The following is a 22,025-nucleotide window of genomic DNA, read 5'->3' as shown; positions in this document are numbered from 1 at the left end:
AAAATAACCGGTTAATAACCGGTTTTTTTTATAATAACCGGTTTTAAAAAAAACCGGTTTTTCCATTAACCGGTTTGTTAACCGGTTTTGGCTCTAAAACTTGTAACCGAAATACGAACCGGCGGTTTGTAAACCGGTCAAACCGGTTTTTAAAAAACCGGTTTTCGTAAAAACCGGTTTCCGGTTTAAACCGGCAAACCGGTTCCCGGACCGGTTTTTTTGACCATCTCTACCTAAGATGGGGCGGTTAATTTGTGAATTTTTTTTTAAAAAAGTTATTGAACTAGAAATGGAATGAAATGCGTGAAAAATCTATAATGTGTTCTTGTTAATGGAATTGGAATTCTCTTCTCCTTGACTTACCAACCCATTTGTTATTTTGTAATTTTTGCATACTTGCCAAATTAGAATCACCTAAATAAATGGCCCTCTAGTTAAATCATTCTATATGATATTTTTTTCTCAGTATATCTTATTGCTTCCACTTTACATCGATGTTTTCGGTAATATTTTATTTTTTCAGGATTACAACAATGACATACAAATGATCAACCACTAAAAACCTTTTAAGTGATCAAACCACCGACTTGATGATGTGATTTCAAACCCAAATGTGTCGATATGCTATTCAGAAATGTGAATTTATTACTTAGATCCGGCTTCTATGGCTTACACACTTGTTGCTCCATTAAGCATGCTATTGCACATGCTGCATATGCCCACTTTGATTTAATGCTGACTTTTGAGTACCAAATGTACGCACGTTAAGCTCTTTACTATAAAACCTTTTCTTTTTTTATTAACCAAAATAAATCAACACAATTAAATCATCTAAAACTTGAAATGACAAAAATAGTTAATAGATCGATCCTAAGTTCCTCTTTTCTAACACGTTAAAAGTTATTTATATTTAATCCTAAGATGTTTAAAGCAAGGTTGCAAAATTCGATATGCGGACCCTAAGCGGCCGACTGGGAAGTTGGGTGTACTCGAAGTACCCGGAAAGAAAATTAATTTTTAGATATTATAGAAATACGAATTGTGTTTTATTTTTTAAATCAATCAAAATCAACCCAGATTGACCGATTAGATGCGATTCTGAATGACGTTGATCACCTTTGAACGATTCTTAGTACTAGCCGAAATTAAAGAAACTCGTCTTAGCGCCATGTTTTGTATCGAGTACTCGGGGAGTCGGCCTTGTGGACCTAGTTTTACAACGTTAGTTTAAAGTGAGTGAAAATCTAATATCACATAGCGAGACGTTTTATAGGCATTTGAAAAGAAGTACACGGTGAATATAAACCGAGACAACTTTTTTTGATAACCAAAATAACTTAATAGTTTATAACAAGAACAATATACCGACTTTCTACAAGTTACATTGATAATTCATTCTTGTAATAAATGAAGCAAGTGCCGCAAGACTCGGTCTCATTGAATACCATTGTCTAGCACGTGATTAGATCTCACTTTGCTGTACTATATTAAAATATCCAGCACTATTTAGTCCCGCCAATCCCAACTCCATCAACACAAGTCATTCATACTTTCATCTTTTATTTACATTGATCACCAATGGCCAAAATGTTGATCATCTTTGCTCTATGCCTTCTTCCCGCACTTTTAACCGCTGACACGATCACCAATAGTCCATTCCAACTCAAAGGTCGTGTCTACTGTGACACTTGCCGATGCGGGTTCGAAACATCTGTCACCAAATACTTGGCTGGTATATATCTTCACATTTTCCTTAACTTCATTAATAACTTGTTTTCTTGATTGTAGTAAATTGTACTAGAAAATATTTTGTGTAACTTTATATTTTGTGATATTTAGGTGCCAAGGTTAAGGTAGAGTGTAGAGACAGAGATTCACTAAACCTAAGGTACACCATGGAAGCAGTGACTGACGCGACCGGAACCTATCATATGGAAATTAATAGCGATCATGGCGATCAGAAGTGTGAGACCACCATTGTGAGCAGCCCAGACTCTGAATGTGCTGAGCCTAACATTGGTCGTAACCGTGCCACAGTCATCCTTACCCGCAACAATGGCATGAACCAAAATGTTCGTTATGCGAATGCAATGGGTTTCATGAAGACAACCCCCTTGGCCGGTTGTACCGAGCTCATCAAATCTTACTTTGCCGAGGACATCTAGTTTGATTTCTTCTTATAGTTATTGGTTTTAAACATCTTGGTAAAATGTCTCATTTGCTTAAGAATAATAACACAGTTTAGTGCATGTTATATTGTCCCATTGATCATAACGGTAAAATCATTATATTGTTCTTTTATTTCTCTTGTTTGATTAACAAAATGTGTGCTTTCCTACTTACAATCTCTATTCCTACGTTCTAAAAGAGAAGAATATATTTTTTTGTTATTATTAATATTCCTAAGAATCATTCATAAAAATAACACTATGTACTAAACAAATGAGTATTATCAAAGACACTTGGTCGAAACCCGTCAGTAAGATTAGTCCGACAAGAATCTGTTGATGAAGGCATGTCGGTAGTTTGGTGGGTAATCACCGTAATCTTGCTGTTGTTGATCATTAAGTAACCCATTAATATATTCCCTTCTAATTCTTGGATCGAGCCATATACTCGGACCAAACAACAATTGAGCTAACATAGTAGGGATATTTTTTACCATGAAGTTGGGTACTGACTGATTGAAGCGAATCACCTTATCCATCCATATTGCCAATAATCGAAACAAAGCATATTATCAAGCACAAAATACGAACGGGTTCAATAACAATCCAAAAGTACCAATTAGTAGAAGTTAAAACGAAAAGAAAACAAACCCTAACGAAGATGAATAAAATACTCACTAGAAAAAAAAATCGTTGGAGGCTCTGCCCAATACCAGCTCGAAGCAAATCAATAAGCATGGATCGAATAAGGCTCTAATATCATGTAAATAGATGATAATAAACATATATTACAACTATAAAAGCAAGTCAATAAATAAGAAAAGCTATCTAGCTTAACCTAGCTAAATGGCTAATTGAAAACACAATACAAAAATAACACACTAATAACTTGCCTCAGGCACTGAGATTCTCACGCCAACCGTTAGCTATTTTGGATAAGCAACATACAAAGAGAGTCCATTGAAGATTTTCGACTAAGATTTCTAACTTGTTGAGTATTGAGGTCAAGATCAAAATGGTGCAAGTATTGTTATGGTTTGATTAAGGATAACAAGTTGAATGCTCATTGTGTAAGTCATAGACGCCCCACCCCACGGCCCATGTTGGGTGAAAAACAACCTACACGCCATTAGACTATCCACAATGCTATGAGCGCCCTTAAGAGCCCTTAGGTGCCACATCATCTATCACACATCATATCCTTACAAATCCTTAAAATCACTCACTTCATCTCCAACCTTACAAAATTACAAATATCCATACCATTCTTATTTTTCACCTTACCTAAACATTACACACAACATTTAAATAAACATTTTTTTTTACTTAATTGGGTTGACTTATATACAAGAAGCAACAAAACCAAGGCCCTTGTGGAAGGGCTTGGTTGCTTTAAACACCCTAAGGGCATACAACATACTTCTCCAATAGTACTAAGGGCATTGAAGGGCTAGTAAGGGCATGCGGCTTAAACATGCATTGGAGATAGTCTTAGGTAGGGGGCGTTTTTAATGCGTTAGTAGCGCATGCTTAAGGATAAATATGGCCGTGAAGCGGGAGAGTGTTTATTTCTTTTGTTTATTTAATTTCTAAAACAATCAGATTATTACACAACACCCATTCTTAATATATTTTTTATTCGTTTAATTTTTATAATGTGAAAATCATTACACTTTTTTTTTGTGGGGCGGTGTCATTTACTTAATTTATTTTAATTTTCTGGTTTGGAACTATTAGAGATGTCCTTAAAGTGTGCTCAATGAATTGAACCAATTGTTTTGCAATGGGATATTCAAGCTCGTCCCTTATATAAGATTGCAAGATATATTGATAATAATTCATTCTTGTAATAAATGAAGCAAGTGCCGCATGGCTCGGTCACAATGAATACCAATGTCTAGCACATGTTCAGATCTCACTTTGTTGTACTAGATTCAAATAATTTGTTTTCAGCGTTTGAACTATGAACACTTTCTTTATGATGAGAAGGTTTCTTATACGGATGAGTTCTTGATGATTTATTTGAATGTTTTATTTTATGTTTGTGTGACCCTTCTTTCATTGCATTGACGAAAGGAGTCATTGCGTTATGAATCATTTCTTGTATTTGAACAAGATACTGTGCAGGAATCTCCTATTCATGTTTTGACATGTCCTTGTTGCTTCTTTGAGTTGAAGCTTCATCATTATTCTCTGGATTGTTTGGGTTCGACATTCTGTGAACAAAATAGATTTTAGTATGAATGAAATTCTTACTTATATGTTAACGATAAAATGTTTGTTACAAGAGTGTGACATTCTTATTGATTTGTTTATAGAGTGTTTAATTAAGTCTGTCGCATTTCGAGTATACTTCTTTCTAATCTTTCTTGAGATTGTTCATCTCGTAATGACACAATCTAATTAATTATTCTTTGCTTTGAAATAATCGTTTGAAACGATAAGTATATTATTTCCAAGTATTTTAATGACGATAGTCGATGGGGTTCTTGAGAGGCATCAATATTTTCTCGTTGCATATTCTTGAAATAGTTAGTACATACCTTGTGTACAAATAGACCTCAAGAATTTCCATAATTCTTATTTCTAGGTCATGTTTCATTTAATCCTTGCTAGTTATTTCACGTAGCGTCGTCTTGAGTTTAGTCATCTTTTAGACTTTGTCCCCCTGGACCTTTCCTTTATTTGTTAGCTATTATTCTCTTACTTCCAGATGGGGTTCTTGAGAGTTTGTGTAATCTTTCTTGACATAATTCTTTTAAAAGATACATTACTAATTTCGAGGAAATTTAAATATATCTTCTATTTATGTTATTACAAGATTACACGGTATTTATTATACTTGCATTGTTTATAACTACTAAGACTTTTATTTCTTCCATCTAATAATCAACTTCTTGATCTTGTTGCCCTTCATGCTTTCTCCTTCCTCTTTTTCTTTTCGCATTTCCTCAGCATCCATTTCTTTAGTGTGAGCAAAGTAAGGATCTTGCATTGTTGAATAATATTCTTGTCCCTGAGGATTTTCTTTTGGATAAGTCATTATTTCTATTCCTTTTGCCATGATTGATTTCTTGGATCTACTTGATACATCTCCATACGTGTGTTGATTTGGAATAATCTGGGCTAGCGGGATGTTAGAATCAAACGAATCTAAATCTTCCTCCATTGCTGTATGGTATGAACTTTCGTCACCAGATATAGGAATTGGGCGAAAAGATGTTCCTATATAGCCTTTCCCTTTTCCGGATCGAAGCTTAACGAATTCTTCGCTAGATTGACGATCGGACATCTGTACGAGGTTATTTTAAGAGCGTGTTTTCCTATCTTATCCGTACTTGTTATATTTTATTCGTATTTAATTTTTAATCATTCAATTATTTCTTTGATATACTTATTTGGATACTAATGATTATTATAAACTTATTTCTGATCGAAGCCTAGGTATGATTAAATACCTAATTCGCTAAGATCGATGGCTCTGATACCAACCTGTCACACACGCACTTAGGGCCTAGACGTGTGACCAATAGTTGGTACATGTTTTGAAAATATATCAGAGTTTTAGCGGAAGTCTTTAGTTTATAATAAAATATTAATTTATGTTTTGAAACATTAGTTTATTTGTAAAGTATAACAAAATTTTTGATTTAATATAAAGCTTCTCGAATAATAAATATTCAAGAGTTTGATTTTCAAACCTTTGTTTTATTTATAAAACTTTGTTTAAATATTGTTTGCAATATTTTAATAATTTAAAATATTGAGTCATCTCTACCTTGCGAGCATCTATCTCCATGAGTTGGCTATAATTCCATGCTACCTGTGCTAACTTTATTTCCTGTAATATTTGGGGGGAAATAAGTCAGCGATATGCTGGTGAATCGTTGACTCTAAAAACATTTTATAAATCTTTCTTTGACTGACAAGATAGTTTTCATGAAACAATTTCAGCAGAAACGTCAATTATTTATGGGATTGTGTCACTGCCATACACACACAATTACGGTTCTCCGGGAATTGACACCCTTTGGAGAACTTTTATTATGACCTCTAGTCTGCGGCCACGTAGCCTTGACTGATAGACTAGATTGATTATGTTTGGATCCAGACACATGTGTACTCGGTCTGAGTTGTTTTTATTTTCTATCTTGTATTTTAATAGGGATCACGTAATCCCATAAATCTTTATTTGACTGTCTTTGTTTAAGATAAATAACCCGTTTATCTTGACTGATTGAAAAAGGTTTAACGTATTCACCTGTGACTGTCTGTTGTGAATGATGTGGTGATCTCGTTTGAAAACCTTTGTGAATGAATGAATGATTTACCTATAATAAAATAGGTTTATATAAATACCCGGATCGTCTCTTAATCCGGCTACAGACCTTTAGTCTGGTTTTGATAACTTAAACCTTGATTGATCATTTGTTTGTATAAAATACTTTGGACATGAATCCTTTCTCTTTATTTGCTAATCATGTGCCATGTTTCTTCTTTAAGAAGAAATGTCTATGATACGTTTCTTTTTCAATAAGAAACGTCATTTATCTAAAACCTTTGTATGTTAAGTCTTATGTTTCTTAAAAATAAAGAAACACTATCTTAACTATAACCTTTATTCATAAACTTTACTTTTCATTAAACATTTCAACTATATCCTTCATATGTAAAAGCTTAAGTTTCTTAATCATAAAGAAACTATATTTTTAATATAATCTTTGTTAATACTATTTTGTATTTCTTATTTATAAAGAAATTTTATTTAATTGTTATACTTTGATCAAGTCTAGGCTATACCCTCGACTAGGGTCTAAGCCTTTATTATTTTATTGATATTTTATTCGGACAGAACTATTACCTTGTTCGGCTTATTATTATCTAGATTCTCGGGCAGCACTTCGACGCTTGCATGTATAATGAGAATCTTGATCAACAACTCCTCTACACGCAAATCGAGGCAACGTTCGGGGTCGCCGGGTCATGTACGTACTTCGAGGCGGGACGTCGAGTCGTCTCGGGTCGGCACGGTTTACGAGGTCGTCACGCGTTACGAGGTCGGCACGCAAAACGAGGTGCGCCGGTCGTCGGGATTGTCAGTACGAACTTCGAGGTGTCGTCGGTATATGGTGCGGATTACGAGGTTACGATTGTCGGGTCGGTGGCACGGAAATCGAGGTAGAGAGAGAAAGTATTTCTAGAGAGAGAGAGTGGGTGGTGTGAATGGAATGAGCCATGAAGGCTCCTATTTATAGCTGAAAACCGGTCTCATCGCGGTACGCGATGGAACATTTCTATTGGTCATCGCGTATCGCGATGACACATGTTACTCAGAGAGTGTCACGTGTCGCCACGTGGCGGACACGTGTCACTTTCTTAAGCACCCTCTGCCACGTGTTGACACGTGGCGGACACGTGTCTTTTTCTAAGACACCCTCTACCACGTGTTGACACGTGTACTATTATCCTAGTCATCGCGTATCGCGATGGCTTAATGTCTTGAGCCGTAGCGTATCGCGACACCGCCCTTTTTGGGTTTCTGTGACGTTCCTATCGCGTATCGAGATGTCTCCTTGGTTATGCCCGTCGCGTATTGCGATGGGTTAATAAATCAATTTTTTTATTTTTAATCCCTTTACTTTTATTAGCTTGTCATATTTGAATCAATTTTTTTTGGGATGTTACATCCTCCCCACCTTGGAATGAATCTCGTCCTCGAGATTCGTTGTGAGTGATTCTTGCTTATCGATTTACAATCAGACTCTTTCTAATCTGCTGCTTGAGTTAACTTGAACCGTTTGCATGGTTTGCAATTTATGATTTGTTGTTAACTTGTATCTTTGGGTGACATATTCAGTCAATAATTGAGAATATCATAAGTAATTGTAAATTGCTAAGCACAGTGGCCAGTTGTGTTTAACTATTTACCTTACCTTTTGTATTCTAAACATTTACTGATGTTACCAAGATTGATTCTTGGGTCCAGTCTATCGAATCCTTTTAACTTACTCATCTTGATACCTTTCAAGATATTCGTATTTGAGTAATAATACTCCTTTACTTCTTGATCTTGACAGATTCCTTCCGTTTATTTTTATCAATTATACTCTTGAACTTTAAATGTTCAGGTAACTGATTTTCTTTGAGTAGACATGTTCTTATGTCTTAGTTTAATTTATTCGTTTCATCTTTAATTCATCTTTCTATAGATGATGAAGTATGACATAGTCTAAATTTAACTATCTCTTTTCATAGGTATTAGCATTCTTATGTAAAGACACGATCTGTATGCTAATATTTTTCTTTATATACATTAGGGAACCTTATATGATTACAAAATATCTCGTTTAAACGAGATTACAAACACTTTACAAGAGCTAACTAAACTATTAGTTATTTCTAATGCCTTTAGATCTTGACTTTCGTTGGCATACTCTTGTCTACTTCTATTCTTGGTTGGATGCATCTTGAATGTTTAACATATTAGCCTTTCCTTTCTTAGCACCACTTCCATTTGCGTTGTTAGTCTTATTTGGACATTCTGAGTTGAAGTGTCCGTTTTCTCCACAGCTAAAACATACAGCTGTTTTTCTTTTGCAATCGTCTTCCGAATGACCGAGTTTCTTGCAAAAGTTGCATGTGATTAATGGAGTATTTTTGGGAAAGTTAGTTGGTTTTAAACATTTCCCATGATGTCTTTTGCCACAACTTTGGCAGATTGGTCTTGTATATTTAAAAGACCCTTCCTCCTTTTCTTTGCCTTTCTTTGTTTTCTTTTCCTCGATTTCTTCTCTCTTTTCTTTGTCATTCTTATCCTCTTCTTGATTTATGATAAGACCGTTCATAAGATAACCGGCTAATTCTATGGCTGAATCAGCGGTTTGAGGCAAATGAGATCTTACCATATCTCTAATTTCCCGAGGTAAACCCCAAATGTAGCGGGTTACTTTGTTGGATTCGGGTATTACCAGATGTGGTACCAATCTACAATACTCATGAAACTTAGTATTGTATTCTCTGAGATTAGTGCCTTCCACCTAGAGTTTCAAAAACTTAGTTTGAATAAGATCGAGTTCATGCATGGGAGAGAACTTTCGTAACACCAGTTCTTTGAATTCTTCCTACTTCAATTGGTACATCGTTTCTCTACCCTTTGACATGATCAGGGTATTCCACCATTCCAAAGCTTCACCTCTAAAGTAGTGAGAGGAGTATTGAATCTTTTCGATCTCGATACATTTACTGATGATAACAACGGACTCGATTTCTTCAAGCCATCGTACGGCTGATATGGCACCTTTATCGCCATAGAATTCCTTTGGTCCAAATTCCTTGAAGTTCTTGAAACTACTGCCTTGAATTACTAGTTGTTTCTTGAATTTGCGATTTAATTTGTTTTCAGCGTTTGAACTATGAACACTTTCTTCATGATGAGAAGGTTTCTTATACGAATGAGTTCTTGATGATTTATTTGAATGTTTTATTTTATGTTTGTGTGACCCTTCTTTCATTGCATCGACGAAAGGAATCATTGCGTTATGAATCATTTCTTGTATTTGAACAAGATACTGTGCAGGAATCTCCTATTCATGTTTTGACATGTCCTTGTTGCTTCTTTGAGTTGAAGCTTCATCATTATTCTCTGGATTGTTTGGGTTCGACATTCTGTGAACAGAATAGATTTTAGTATGAATGAAATTCTTACTTATATGTTAACGATAAAATGTTTGTTACAAGAGTGTGACATTCTTATTGATTTGTTTATAGAGTGTTTAATTAAGTCTGTCGCATTTCGAGTATACTTCTTTCTAATCTTTCTTGAGATTGTTCATCTCGTAATGACACAATCTAATTAATTATTCTTTGCTTTGAAATAATCGTTTGAAACGATAATTATATTATTTCCAAGTATTTTGATGACGATAGTCGATGGGGTTCTTGAGAGGCATCAATATTTTCTCGTTGCATATTCTTGAAATAGTTAGTACATACCTTGTGTACAAATAGACCCCAAGAATTTCCATAATTCTTATTTCTAGGTCATGTTTCATTTAATCCTTGCTAGTTATTTCACGTAGCGTCGTCTTGAGTTTAGTCATCTTTTAGACTTTGTCTGTCACACCCCGACCAAAGGCGACGGAACATGCCGGGGTGTAACGATTGCCCATAAGCGCATGACACTATTTAAAGCGACAATATTTAACAAACTCATTTCATTTCACAACATTGAAAATGTCACATAACCAAATATTCATAAGTCAAATACAATAAAATATAACAAAATATATCAAATCAAATATTGTTCATTTATGCTAATATCCTAACGGTATTTGTGACGTTTTATCCACCGAAACTCCATAATCAACCTAGATGCAAACCTGTAACATTTCATAAAATAAAGTTTGTGAACACAACGGTTGGTGAGCAATTCATAAGTTTGAACAATATGTATGTAGTAAGAAACATATTTAAACACATAATATTGAATTATTTTTATTAACACATAAACAAACATATTTAAACAGACTATTATGAACATAAATAAATGAGCATAAACGAACGTTCATGAACATAAATGAACGAACGGAACAGGTGTTTATGTTCGGTCGTTTAATTAAACAAACACAAATTTTTTGTTCATGTTCGCTCGTTTATTAAATAAACGAACATAAACAAACTTTCCGCCAATCAATTCACGAACAGTTCACCGAACGTTCGGTTCGTTTACAGGCTAAACAAATTTAAATTTAATAGGTGCTCTCTCACTCAGAATGTTTTTTTTGACATTACTATTCATTCCAAACCCCAATGCTCCTCTCTTCTCTGTGTATCTATTACCATTATTCTACCGTTTGCATATTCTCACTTTTTCCTTTATACCCTTTTATCATCATTAACATCTTGAGTAGCCACAATCACTAAAACCCTTCAATCCATTCATCACACGATGCACATTCCCCTGCTTCTTCACTCTCCAAATCCCACCTCATTCCGACCAATTTCCTAATTTCACGAACTGGGTTTCCTTTTATTCTCCAAAAACCCCCAATCTTTTTGCTGGGTTTTAGGCTTTATTACCCACATTTTCGGACCAAATTACTGATTTCACGAACTGGGTTTGCTTTAGTTTTCACAAAAACCCAATCTTTTTTCTGGGTTTTAGCGTTTATCGTTTATTACCTACATTTCAAGAGAATGGGTATTTCACAGTCAAAAACCGATAAATGCGAAGCTTTAAAATTATGCAAACAAAGAAAAATATTCATCAAACAAGCAATCGATTCACGCTACGATTTCTCAGCAGCTCATCTTGCTTACACACAATCGCTTCGTGAAATCGGAATCGCATTACGCAGATTCGCAGAATCTGAACTCTTACTAGACTCGCCGTCGCCGCCGCACGCCTCCGCCGGTGCCGGAGATCAGCCGCCGGTGTCAACAGTAAGTTACATGAGGTCTAGTGCCACCAATGCCGTAACCGTTAGTCTTAATCCATCTGTTATTGATATTAGTTCTAGGGTTTCTGTAGATGATATTGACACGACGCCGTTTACAATGCCTCCGCCCCCGCCCCCGCCCGAATCGGGTTCTTCATGGGACTATTTTGACCCGGCGGATGAACCCGAGAGCTTTCGGTTTGTGGGTCATGATGGGTTTCATGTTAATTTTAATAATATGAGTGTTCAGAAACAGTTTAGTGTTAAGGATACCGAGCAAGTTAATCATGATGATGTGAACTCGGTTGCTTCGAATAGTGAAGCGAAAGCGGTTGAGTTTGAGGACAATGAGTCTGGAGCTGGGGCGTTGGTGTGTAGAGTTTCGCAGACGGAGTCGAATAAGGATAGTTGTTGTTTGACTGAGGGGTTGACTGAGGCAGAGGAAGATCCGACTGAGTTTATAACGCATCGGGCGAAAGATTTTCTTTCTAGTATTAAGGAGATCGAGGGGAGGTTTTTTAGCGCGTGTGAATCGGGGAAAGAGGTTTCGAAGATGCTTGAGGTGGATAAAACTAGGGTTGGGTGCTCTGAGTCTAAAGGTATGAAATGATATGATTTGATTTTTGAATTGGATTATGTTTTGTTTCGTGTTAATATGGTCTTAAATGTTAGTAGCTATTTGTAAATGTTTAATGTAGGTAGCTCGAATGCGTCGAATTTGTTGTGTGGGAATTGTCGTAAAGGGAAAACTACACTCATTTCACATGGTACGTAACTAAGTATCATAAATTTTGTTATCCTTGATGTTGTATTCCTTATCTAATTCTTGCATGTAAGCAAACTTGAGCATGCCCCATTCGTGTTCGTTCAATTCGTTAACATGCATACTTGTGAATAGCCTATTGTTAATATTGTATATTTTTGTTTGAAATTATAACTGAATAATACATATTATGTTATATATAAAACATTAGAATTATAAACATACATCAAAGTGATTATAAATAGATAAGTAAAATAATTAAATTGCAAATGAGGCGAGCTCGGGCTCGGCTCGTTTACACTCCTACGATCATGACGTTATACCAATAGGAAAAGATAAAAATTATGTTGTAGGCTAAGAAAATTAAAGACAACAGATACCATTTTTACATGGAAAGAATAAAAGATTAAGGCTATGGAAAAATATTAATACGAGGTAAAAATGTAATGTTAGTAAGAGAGAGATTGCCTGACTGCTTATAAAAACGAATGATGTGGGTAATTAGTTTAAAGAAAATATAGGAAAAATAAAAAAGCTTAAAAGATACAAAAACTTTAAACATGAAGAATATAACAATAAACTTCAAATATTTTGTCTTAGGCTGTTTTCAAAGTTTTGTAACTTTTGCTAATGTTTGTTTATTAAATAAATGAACATAAAATGGTTGGACTATGTTTGCTGTTTTTAAAATCTGGGGACCAAACTTTCAATATGGTCAAACTACAGGGACCATTTATGAAATTTTCTATCAACTTAATGTTTTGTGTGTTGTTGAGTTTTAGATGTGGCGAATATCATTACATGGAAACGATCTACATCATTACATTCATCGTCTTCAAGAAACCCTCTAGCGCCAACATCAAAAGATGCTAATAATGATGATAGTGGAAGTGATTTCTTTGAAGAGTGTTGCATGATCGCTGGAAGTCATTCTTCAACTCTTGATAGATTGTATGCGTGGGAAAGGAAACTCTATGATGAAGTTAAGGTAGTCATTTTTGCTCATTTAGTTTAACGAACGAATATGAACACATGTCTCATTGGTTTATTTATTAAACAAACGGACACGGAAACAGACATAACTTTTTGTTCATTTCGTTGAACAAACAAACGTAAGCATGTCTCGTATGTTCATTTAGTTAGTGCATGTTCGTTTATGTGTGTTGATTAACTTTTGTTCGTTTATGTATTAATTTAAAATGTAAGGCTCATTACAAGTTAGTCTAGTTTTATTAATTTTTAGACCCAACAGATTGATATTCACATCAATTTTAATTGGTGTTTTCTCAGTTATGTTTGTTTATACTCATTTGTTTATAATATTCATGAAAAAACATAAATGAACATGAACACTTTCATTTACCAACGAGCATGAACTAAAAACTCCGGCTAACTGTTCGTGTTCAACTGGTTGTTCCGTTAAAGTTAAACGAACGAACATGCCCTGTTTATGTTCGTTTGGTTCGTTTACAGGCCTAATTTTTATACTTTTATTCTTTAAAATAATTATTACGTCATCTGGTTTATAAGAACAATCGAATAGTCTCTCCCTTCCTAGCCTTACAACTTTACCTCATATATAATCTTTTATTTATCTATTCATAATTATGCTTATGTATATTTATAGTTATATTTTATATACAACACAATATGTATTATTATTATTATTATTATTATTAAAAAAATATTATAATCTTACATACAAATTTACAGTATTAAATATTATAGATATATTTATTTAGTATATTAACAAAACAGGTCATTTTTTAATATAAATTTGTATTTTTTTATTGTTAAAATGTAACTAACACGCTAAACGAAGTTTTATATAATTTACTATAAAACGATTACAATAAAGTGGCAGGCAAACGGGCAACAAGCTGCGCCGTAACCCCCTTTTGAATAGCAAAGCCAATCCTGCTAAAAACGAAACTTTGGGACCTAGAAGCTGAAAAGGTTCCGTGTACGACGCGCTGAACCCTACTAAAAAATTTCACAGCCTCTGGAGCCAGAAAACCAAATGTATCAAAGGCAAATGGTAGAAAGACATGTTGATTATCTAAACAAGCTTTCTCGTGTTTAACAACTTTGCCCGATTCAGCCTTCAACGCAGCCTGACCCACAACAAACCCACGGTCCCTGAGCCCAACAAGAGGAGACACTCCTGTAAGATCCACACAGGCGTGTTTCCCCCCTGCCCACCAGAACACAAGAATATCAGCTGGTCGTAAAGTAGACCTCCCTTCAAGAGGATCCGTGAGAAAGTTAACAGGGGCCTCCTTTTTAGCAGAAATCCCTGCCCGTTTAAGAACATCACACAGAACATCCCTAACCAGATCATGTCTGTATTTAAAGCCAGGCAATTCTTTGCAATGCACCGCATGGTCACCAAAAGAATCCAAACAGACCTTGCGACAAATTGGGCAAGGTTCATCCGTCGGGAACATAGGGATCATTAACCGGTACTTAAGGATAGCCCGATACTCCAAACCCAACATACGTTGGCCTAATCCTTCAATGGGGATGGCCGTTAGAAAATCCTGAGACCGAGGAGCCCGAAGGCATTCAAACACCGCCTTTAAAGTATTAATATTTGAAAACAATAAAAAACTTTCGGGTCAACACGCGAATAAGCGTGTTGTGTTCAGGTTCACCCTTAGTTGACAGTCTGGGTTGACCTGGTTAACCCTTTTAATTAAACTTGCTGACTCATCAACTCGTTTAAAACTAGAAATAAAAGTATATTTTTTTAATCGACACTTCTCTTTTGCAGGCCAGTGAATCAATCAGGAAAGTGTATGACAGAAAGTGTGACCAACTTAGACACCAATTTGCAAAGGATCTGAAGAGTCATGTGATTGATAAAACACGCGCTATAGTGAAAGATCTTCATTCAAGAATCATCGTTGCATTGCACACCGTTGATTCCATATCAAAACGGATTGAGAAAATGAGGGATGAAGAGTTGCAACCGCAGATTTTAGAACTTATTCAAGGGTAACAATTGTTTATGAAGCTCATAATTTGATTATAATTATTGAATATCACATAATAATTAATTTGGGTTAATATAATGTACATGTAAAAAAGGGGGGTTTGTTTTTGGATCCGGGTAGGGTTATTAAAAAAAACTTCCGGCTTGTGACTCGCTCAGAATCAGCTTGTTTGTAAGCTAGTCAATCTGAGTTGAGTGGGCTCGAGATCGATAAGTGAAGCTCGGGCTCGTTTATCAAGCAAGCTTATTTTAAAGACTGGGCTTGTTTAAACTTGGCTCGCTTTGAGCTTTTAGCGAGCGACTCGGCTCATTTAAACTCTTATCATATACTCTACCAATAGCTTTGCTATGAGTGATGCTTTACGAATCACGTTTGTTTGTTACATAATAATCATTTTCAACTTTTGAAACGCCTGCAGATTAAACCGGATGTGGAAAGCGATGCTCGAGTGCCATCACGCACAATACATAACCATCTCACTAGCTTACTACTTGAAGAAGTCAAAAAGTCAACAACAAGAACCAAAGAAACCGATTATAGACGAGCTTCAACAGAAGATCGAACACTTCGGTTTAAGCTTTACTGACATGGTCAACAGTCAAACCGTATACGTCGAATCAGTCAACAGCTGGCTCCAAAACTGCATCATTCAACCGAAAGAACGGTCCAAAAAACGAGCCTTTTCGCCTCGAAGATCTGTGGGCCCGCCTATACTCGTTATTTGTCGGGATTGGTCAGCCGGGATCCAAGGTTTGCCAGCTCAGCAAGTGAGCGACTCCATTGAAGCGTTTTTGTCTCATCTTAATGAGCATTCGGTCGATGAAGGCAACACGGGTTTGACCGAAGATCAGGAGGATGAGGGGCTGAAGTTGCAGTCAATGCATTCGAGTTTGACCAAAGTATTGGATGCGTTGACCAAGTTTTCGGAGTGTTCGTTGAAGATGTATGAGGATATTAAGATGAAAGGTGAGAGTGCACAAAAGGCTTATTCAAATTATAGTCATAGGCCACCACCAAGAGCTTTTAGTATATGATGATGATGTGAAAGCCCATGTAGGTGTCAAGATTATTATTATGGTTTACTTTGGATGCAACCAAGTTTGAATTATTTTGAGTTTTGATTTATTATTTTCTCTTTGCGTTTTTTGTTTGGATTTGTTTAATTATTGTGGGGCATATTATTTGATTTCCATGGCCGTGTGGATTTCCTCCGAAACTAGATGATATAGTGGTGCCCAATGCACCGATGTACGAGCTTCCCCTTAGCTCAATGCGCGTGTGTACACCGGATATGAAATAAATATGCTATAAGGCTATGCGTAGTGGAATGGCTACAAATTGGGGTGTTTTGCGCCGTGTGGCGCCCAGTCAGCAAGGGGTGAGAATTTGTTTTTGGGGTGTAATGGTGTAGGGCTACAATAGTAATATAATAATAATATATATATGTATATGTATATGTATACCACACACATATTAATAAAATATTAATATTCTTCAAACCTTTTCAGGCGACAAATAGTCCCCGCCCCAATTTCGATCAGGGGGCGGTGTTCCACTCTAATTTCGCCCCAAATTCGCCCACTACGTTTAGCCTAAAGGGTAATGGCACCCACTACAATATCCAGAACATCTGGTTAATAAACAATTACAATTTATATATAGGTCCATATTTGGTCACCAAATTATAATCTGTATTATAGGATGAAAACTCAAAATAGGTCACCTTTTAATTTATTATTTGGTCACTAAGATTGTAATCTAAGTTATTTTTCTGTATTATCGAAGGGCTTGTAGCATAATGGTATTAAGATGTATACGCATTTTCTTATTTTTGTTTAAGAAGATTAAATGTTTATAATTTCATAATGGACGAAGGTGAGTTAAAAGTAGTATGAATGTTTTTAACTTTCTATACCCTTTACAAAAACAACTAAGAAGTAAGGCTATGTATAGTGGAGGGGCTACAATTGGAGGCGAATTGTGACATGTGACGCCCAGTCAGCAAAGGGTGTGAAATTGGTTTTGAGGTGTAATGGTGTAGGGGCTACAAGTTAGGCCCACAGTACCTTTTTTTTATTATTTTCTTTTTATAATTAAACTAATCAAATAAAACCAATTTATTTAAATAATTAAATAAAAATGCATTAAAATTAAAAAGAAATACAAAAAAATACATAAAACTAAAAAAAAACACAAATAATAAAAATAAAAATACACAAACTATCAATTCGTCTTCATCTTCGTCCTTGTCTTCGTCGTCGTCCTCCTCCTCGTCTTCGTCTGCCTCTCCGTCCTCCTCTTCGTCCTCAACGGGACGATTATCCCACACGTGTTGAACCAAATCCGCCTTCAGTTGGTTATGTATATCACTTGATGTGAGCTGGTGAATGTTATACGTTCGTTGGTCTTGGGTTGGTTCGGGGAACAGTTCTGGAACGCTTCCTGGTTTATAGTGTTGACATATTGCTTTTCCCTCGTCTTCTAAAATCATATTATGCAATATGATACACGTATACATGGCATCGCTCATTTTTGCCAACGTCCTTACACGACAAGGGTTTTTTAGAACCCCGAAACACCTCTCGATATCCTTTCTCGCGGACTCTTGCTTCTTCTTAAAATAATCTCGTTTTTCTTCAATAGGGTCTTGAACGTCTTGACGATGATCGAGTACTCTGGATATATCCCATCTCCTAAATAGTATCTGTGACGATAGAAGGTATCGTTGGCATAAAACGGTAAGACCGGTATGCTACGGCTGATGTAATACTCTAACACGGGTGACGCATTGAGAACGTTTATGTCGTTGTTAGACCCGACTGAGCCGAAGTAGGCTGACCAAATCCAGAAGTCGTGTGAACAAATGGCTTAAAGACTAACCGTTGGCACTCCATGGTCACCACGAGTGTCTCGCCATGCGGTTGGACAGTTGGCCCACTCCCAATGCATGCAATCTATACTCCCGATCATGCCTGGAAAAGAATGTTTGCTTTCGTGTACATCATATATGCGAGTCAGGTCGTTTGAAGTAGGAATCCACAGATAACGACGAGAGCATAATTGTATTATCCCTACACAAATAAATTATTAAAAAATATTTATATTAAAAACAATAGTTAATACAAACAATTTAAATTTTACCGATGCAAAAATTCTCCAACGCATCTCTCGTTGTTTTGTCAGCCATCTTTAAATACTTGTCATTGATATCGGTCGTGTTGCCGTATGCGAGGATGCGTAGAGCCGAAGTGCACTTTTGGATGGCAGAGAATCCAAAATATTCTCTTGCGTCGGGTTTCTGTTGAAAATACTCATACTCCCGCTCCATATCTCCAACGATGCGCATAAATAAACGCTTGGACATCCGAAAACGACGTCGAAATATAGCTTCATTAAATGTAGGTGTGTCGCTGAAGTAGTCATTCATCAAACGAGCGTTCGCTTGCGTACGATCCCGATGGATATATGACCGTCTACGTGGTGCCGTACACGGATTAGAGCCGGACACCATGTTATTGGCGACGGCCCAAACCGCGTTCGTGACCTCTAAATGCTCTTCCGCCACTTGTCGATGAATCTGATGAATTCTTCGACTCTCGTTGATTAATTGATCCCAATTCTCGGCAGAATTCGTGGAATCCGGGGAACTCATTGAGTTTGAAGAAGTATGAAAGATTGGTATTTTTATGTTTGGGTTTGTGTATGATATGGTGAAAATGGTTTAATTTGTTTGATCATAACCCACGCCCACTACGCATAGCCTAAGAAGTTAACAGTCTATTTGTGTATTGAATCGACATTGATAAATACTATTATATAATGTGAAAAGTGATATAATATATTTATAAAATTGTCCGTAGGATAGTAAATGAGCCAAACATAATCGAGAAAGGTATTTTTCATGTATAGTTATTTAAGTTTTGATTGGACAAATGAAGGTTCATGAACGCCTAATCGGACATAATTTTTTTTTAAAAATTTTGTTCGTGCAGTTAATTCATTAACGAAGTGAACTTGTTTGTGAGCAGTTCACGGGCAAAAATGAACTCAAACAATGTTTTATTTGATTTGGCTAACCGAGAATGATCGGCATCAACAATTCGGTCCCGGTACCAAGTTTGTGTTGGCGTGCTATTTGATTTGATTAATCAACTAATCAAGAGTGTTTAGTATCAACAGTTTGGCCCGAGTACCAAGTTTGTGTTGGTGTCAATGTGTGCGTGTTAACATAATACAAAGTAATTATATAATGCTCATACATATATTTATTTTATTATTAATAATTTTGTTTAAATCTATATGAAAATATTAGAAAAGTCATTAATTAGATGAATATTAAAAAATTTTAATTAGCAAATATTAACATATACATTAACAAACATAAAAGAACACATTATCAAACGTTTATAGGCAAAATTGAACAAACATGGTCTTTGTTCTTATTCTAACATTTAGTTCGTCTTGTTTATGTTCATTTATTTATTAAACAAACAAACACAAACGAATTTCTGTCAAGCATTTTATGAACAGTTCGTCGAATGTTTAGTTTGTTTACAACCCCAGTTGTTTTTACAACCGGAGAGAGAATTAATGTTTGTAAAGATATCTAAAAAAATGATGTAAAAGCTTACGAGAGTACATTTAGACCATGTGTAATGGCTGCGTTGTGGGTGAAAACGCGGGGGGTACACCCCCCCCCCCCCCCCCGCGTTATGTTGAAATTTTTTTTATGCGTTTTAGATACAACGCGAGAATGGCACACACATCCAAAAAAAATACCGTTGGTCTTGGAGCCGTTGACTTGGAGCCGTTGGGGTTTTTTTTAAAAAAAATTAATTAATTATATTTATACTATATAAACAAACCAAACTCATATTTTTTAACACATTCCTTCCAATCTACCAATTTACACAAATATTTATATCTTTTACACTAATATTTCTACCATCATGTTTCCAAACAACAACCAAAATATTCTCGGTTTCGGTCAATATGCCCGTCAAGCCAACCAAAATCCACAACCGAACCAATCTACCGCCCCGACGCCAACCGTATCCGTCCCGCAAATGTATGACCCGCAAATGGCCGCGTACTTTGCACTTCTACAAAGCTCTATGCCAAATGCGTTGCCCGGTTTCCAAAACCCAATGACAAACATTTTTGCGGGTTCGGGTTCCCAACCCGCCCCGGAGACCCAACCCGAGGTCGAATTCGTGCCTGAGACACAACCCGAGGGTGGTTCAAGCCAACGCGGACGTTCGAAAAAACACGCAAAGAAGTCCGTCGGTGAACCTCGGGTTAAAAAGACGGTGATAGCGTGGAGTATCGACGAGTGCGTACTATGTGCTCGTGCTTGGTGCCAAATATCGGAAGATGCCAAATGCGGTAGGTTTTTAAAATGCATATATATTTTTTTAAATTTCTTATAACAAACATTAAACTTGTAATGTTTTTATTTTTTTAGCGAACTATTAAAAAACAGGGGTATTTTGGCACAAAATTATAGAGAGGTTTCACAACCTTGACAGGAACTCGCGTCGAGAAAAAGATTCGTTACTGTCGAAATGGGGCGACATAAACACCAAATGCATGGCTTTCCATACGGTTTTCTCTCGGATGAATCGAACTAGGAGTAGCGGTGTCTCGGACGCGGAAGTCATGGATAACGCGTTGGTTGAGTTTCAACATAAGGTCGGCGGGACCTTCAACTACTTTGGCATTTGGAAAGACCTATTGAGGCATCACCCAAAATGGGGCATGGTGCTGGATGCCGAAGCCGAAGGTGGTCAGCGTAAAAAAAAGTCTAAAACATCATCTTCGGTTGATCCAGACACGCCTCGTTCCGACGCTCGAAACTTCTACTTAAGCGATAATGACCCCGTGAATACTACCGACATGCCTCGGCCGGGGGTAGAAGAACCAAAGGCAAAGGAAAGGGGAAAGGGGCCGGTTCATCGTCGGCAACAGGTTCGAATCCCGAATTGGAAAGCCAATTCCAATTAATGAACTCTCGACTCCAAGATTTACACCAACTTGGAACCCAACGACTTCAAGTAAATTTGGACGCCGTCGACATACTTCGAAGGAATGAGATGGACAAAGACATCGAGATTTTATCAAACAAGCTATCCGAAGACGACCCGATAGTCCAATCTCTAAAAGCCAATCGACGAGCGAAAATTTTAGAAAAATATAAATGAGTTTTAGTTTTATTAGTATTATTTATGTTTTTTTATTTTAATTTGATGTATTTTTTTTAATTTAGTTTAATGTATTTTTTATTTGAAAGTTTAATGTAATTTTTAATTTTATGTTAATTAATTTAAATGATTTAGTATTTAAAAAAAACAAATAAAATTAATAATGACTGGGCGCCACGTGGCGCATAACTCTGGTAGTAGAGAGTTATGACTACAGCCTGTTTTTGTACAAAACCATAACTCTGACTAGGTGTCACGTAACGCATAACTCTGATAGTGGAACTTTATGACTACACATGGTCTTAGATTGATGCTTGTGAATTGTGATGGTCCCTCCGTAGTGATGTCCATACTGACGTAACGCTTGATAACCTCTCCACGTTTTTAACGTCTTATTAGAATTATTATTTATTTAAAAAATTGAAAATAATGTCCAGATCTGAAACCGAGCTTTTAAAAAA

At 36.1% G+C, this 22,025-nt stretch overlaps 2 protein-coding genes across 2 annotated transcripts; both read left to right on the top strand.

Annotated features, from left to right (window-relative positions):
• Positions 1-1,547: 1,547 nt before the first annotated feature.
• On the top strand, positions 1,548-2,276 carry LOC143532125 (protein DOWNSTREAM OF FLC-like). Its single transcript, XM_077027259.1, has 2 exons — positions 1,548-1,732; positions 1,840-2,276. The coding sequence occupies exons 1-2, from the start codon at positions 1,579-1,581 to the stop codon at positions 2,163-2,165; spliced, it is 480 nt and encodes a 159-aa protein (XP_076883374.1). The 5' UTR covers positions 1,548-1,578; the 3' UTR covers positions 2,166-2,276.
• An 8,893-nt stretch (positions 2,277-11,169) lies between these two features.
• LOC143532124 (protein ALTERED PHOSPHATE STARVATION RESPONSE 1-like) lies at positions 11,170-16,559 on the top strand. The gene is made up of 5 exons (XM_077027258.1): positions 11,170-12,204; positions 12,304-12,372; positions 13,151-13,356; positions 15,142-15,365; positions 15,783-16,559. The coding sequence occupies exons 1-5, from the start codon at positions 11,364-11,366 to the stop codon at positions 16,396-16,398; spliced, it is 1,956 nt and encodes a 651-aa protein (XP_076883373.1). The 5' UTR covers positions 11,170-11,363; the 3' UTR covers positions 16,399-16,559.
• The last annotated feature ends 5,466 nt before the right edge of the window (positions 16,560-22,025 follow it).

The sequence above is a fragment of the Bidens hawaiensis genome, unplaced genomic scaffold, assembly GCF_021521415.1.
Source record: "Bidens hawaiensis isolate Kalapana, Puna unplaced genomic scaffold, B.hawaiensis_p1.1 tig00009361_1, whole genome shotgun sequence".
Classification (NCBI taxonomy): Eukaryota; Viridiplantae; Streptophyta; class Magnoliopsida; order Asterales; family Asteraceae; genus Bidens; species Bidens hawaiensis.
Note: the sequence above shows the minus strand (reverse complement) of the source record. Positions and strands in the feature narration are given on the sequence as shown.

Bases quoted from the DNA above. Each gene is read 5' to 3' on its own strand.
- LOC143532125 (XM_077027259.1), top strand. From the start codon at position 1,579: ATGGCCAAAATGTTGATCATCTTTGCTCTATGCCTTCTTCCCGCACTT. The intron at 1,733-1,839 runs GTATATATCTTC...TGTGATATTTAG, and splicing joins TGTCACCAAATACTTGGCTG to GTGCCAAGGTTAAGGTAGAG.
- LOC143532124 (XM_077027258.1), top strand. From the start codon at position 11,364: ATGGGTATTTCACAGTCAAAAACCGATAAATGCGAAGCTTTAAAATTA. The intron at 12,205-12,303 runs GTATGAAATGAT...TGTTTAATGTAG, and splicing joins TGGGTGCTCTGAGTCTAAAG to GTAGCTCGAATGCGTCGAAT. The intron at 15,366-15,782 runs GTAACAATTGTT...AAACGCCTGCAG, and splicing joins ATTTTAGAACTTATTCAAGG to ATTAAACCGGATGTGGAAAG.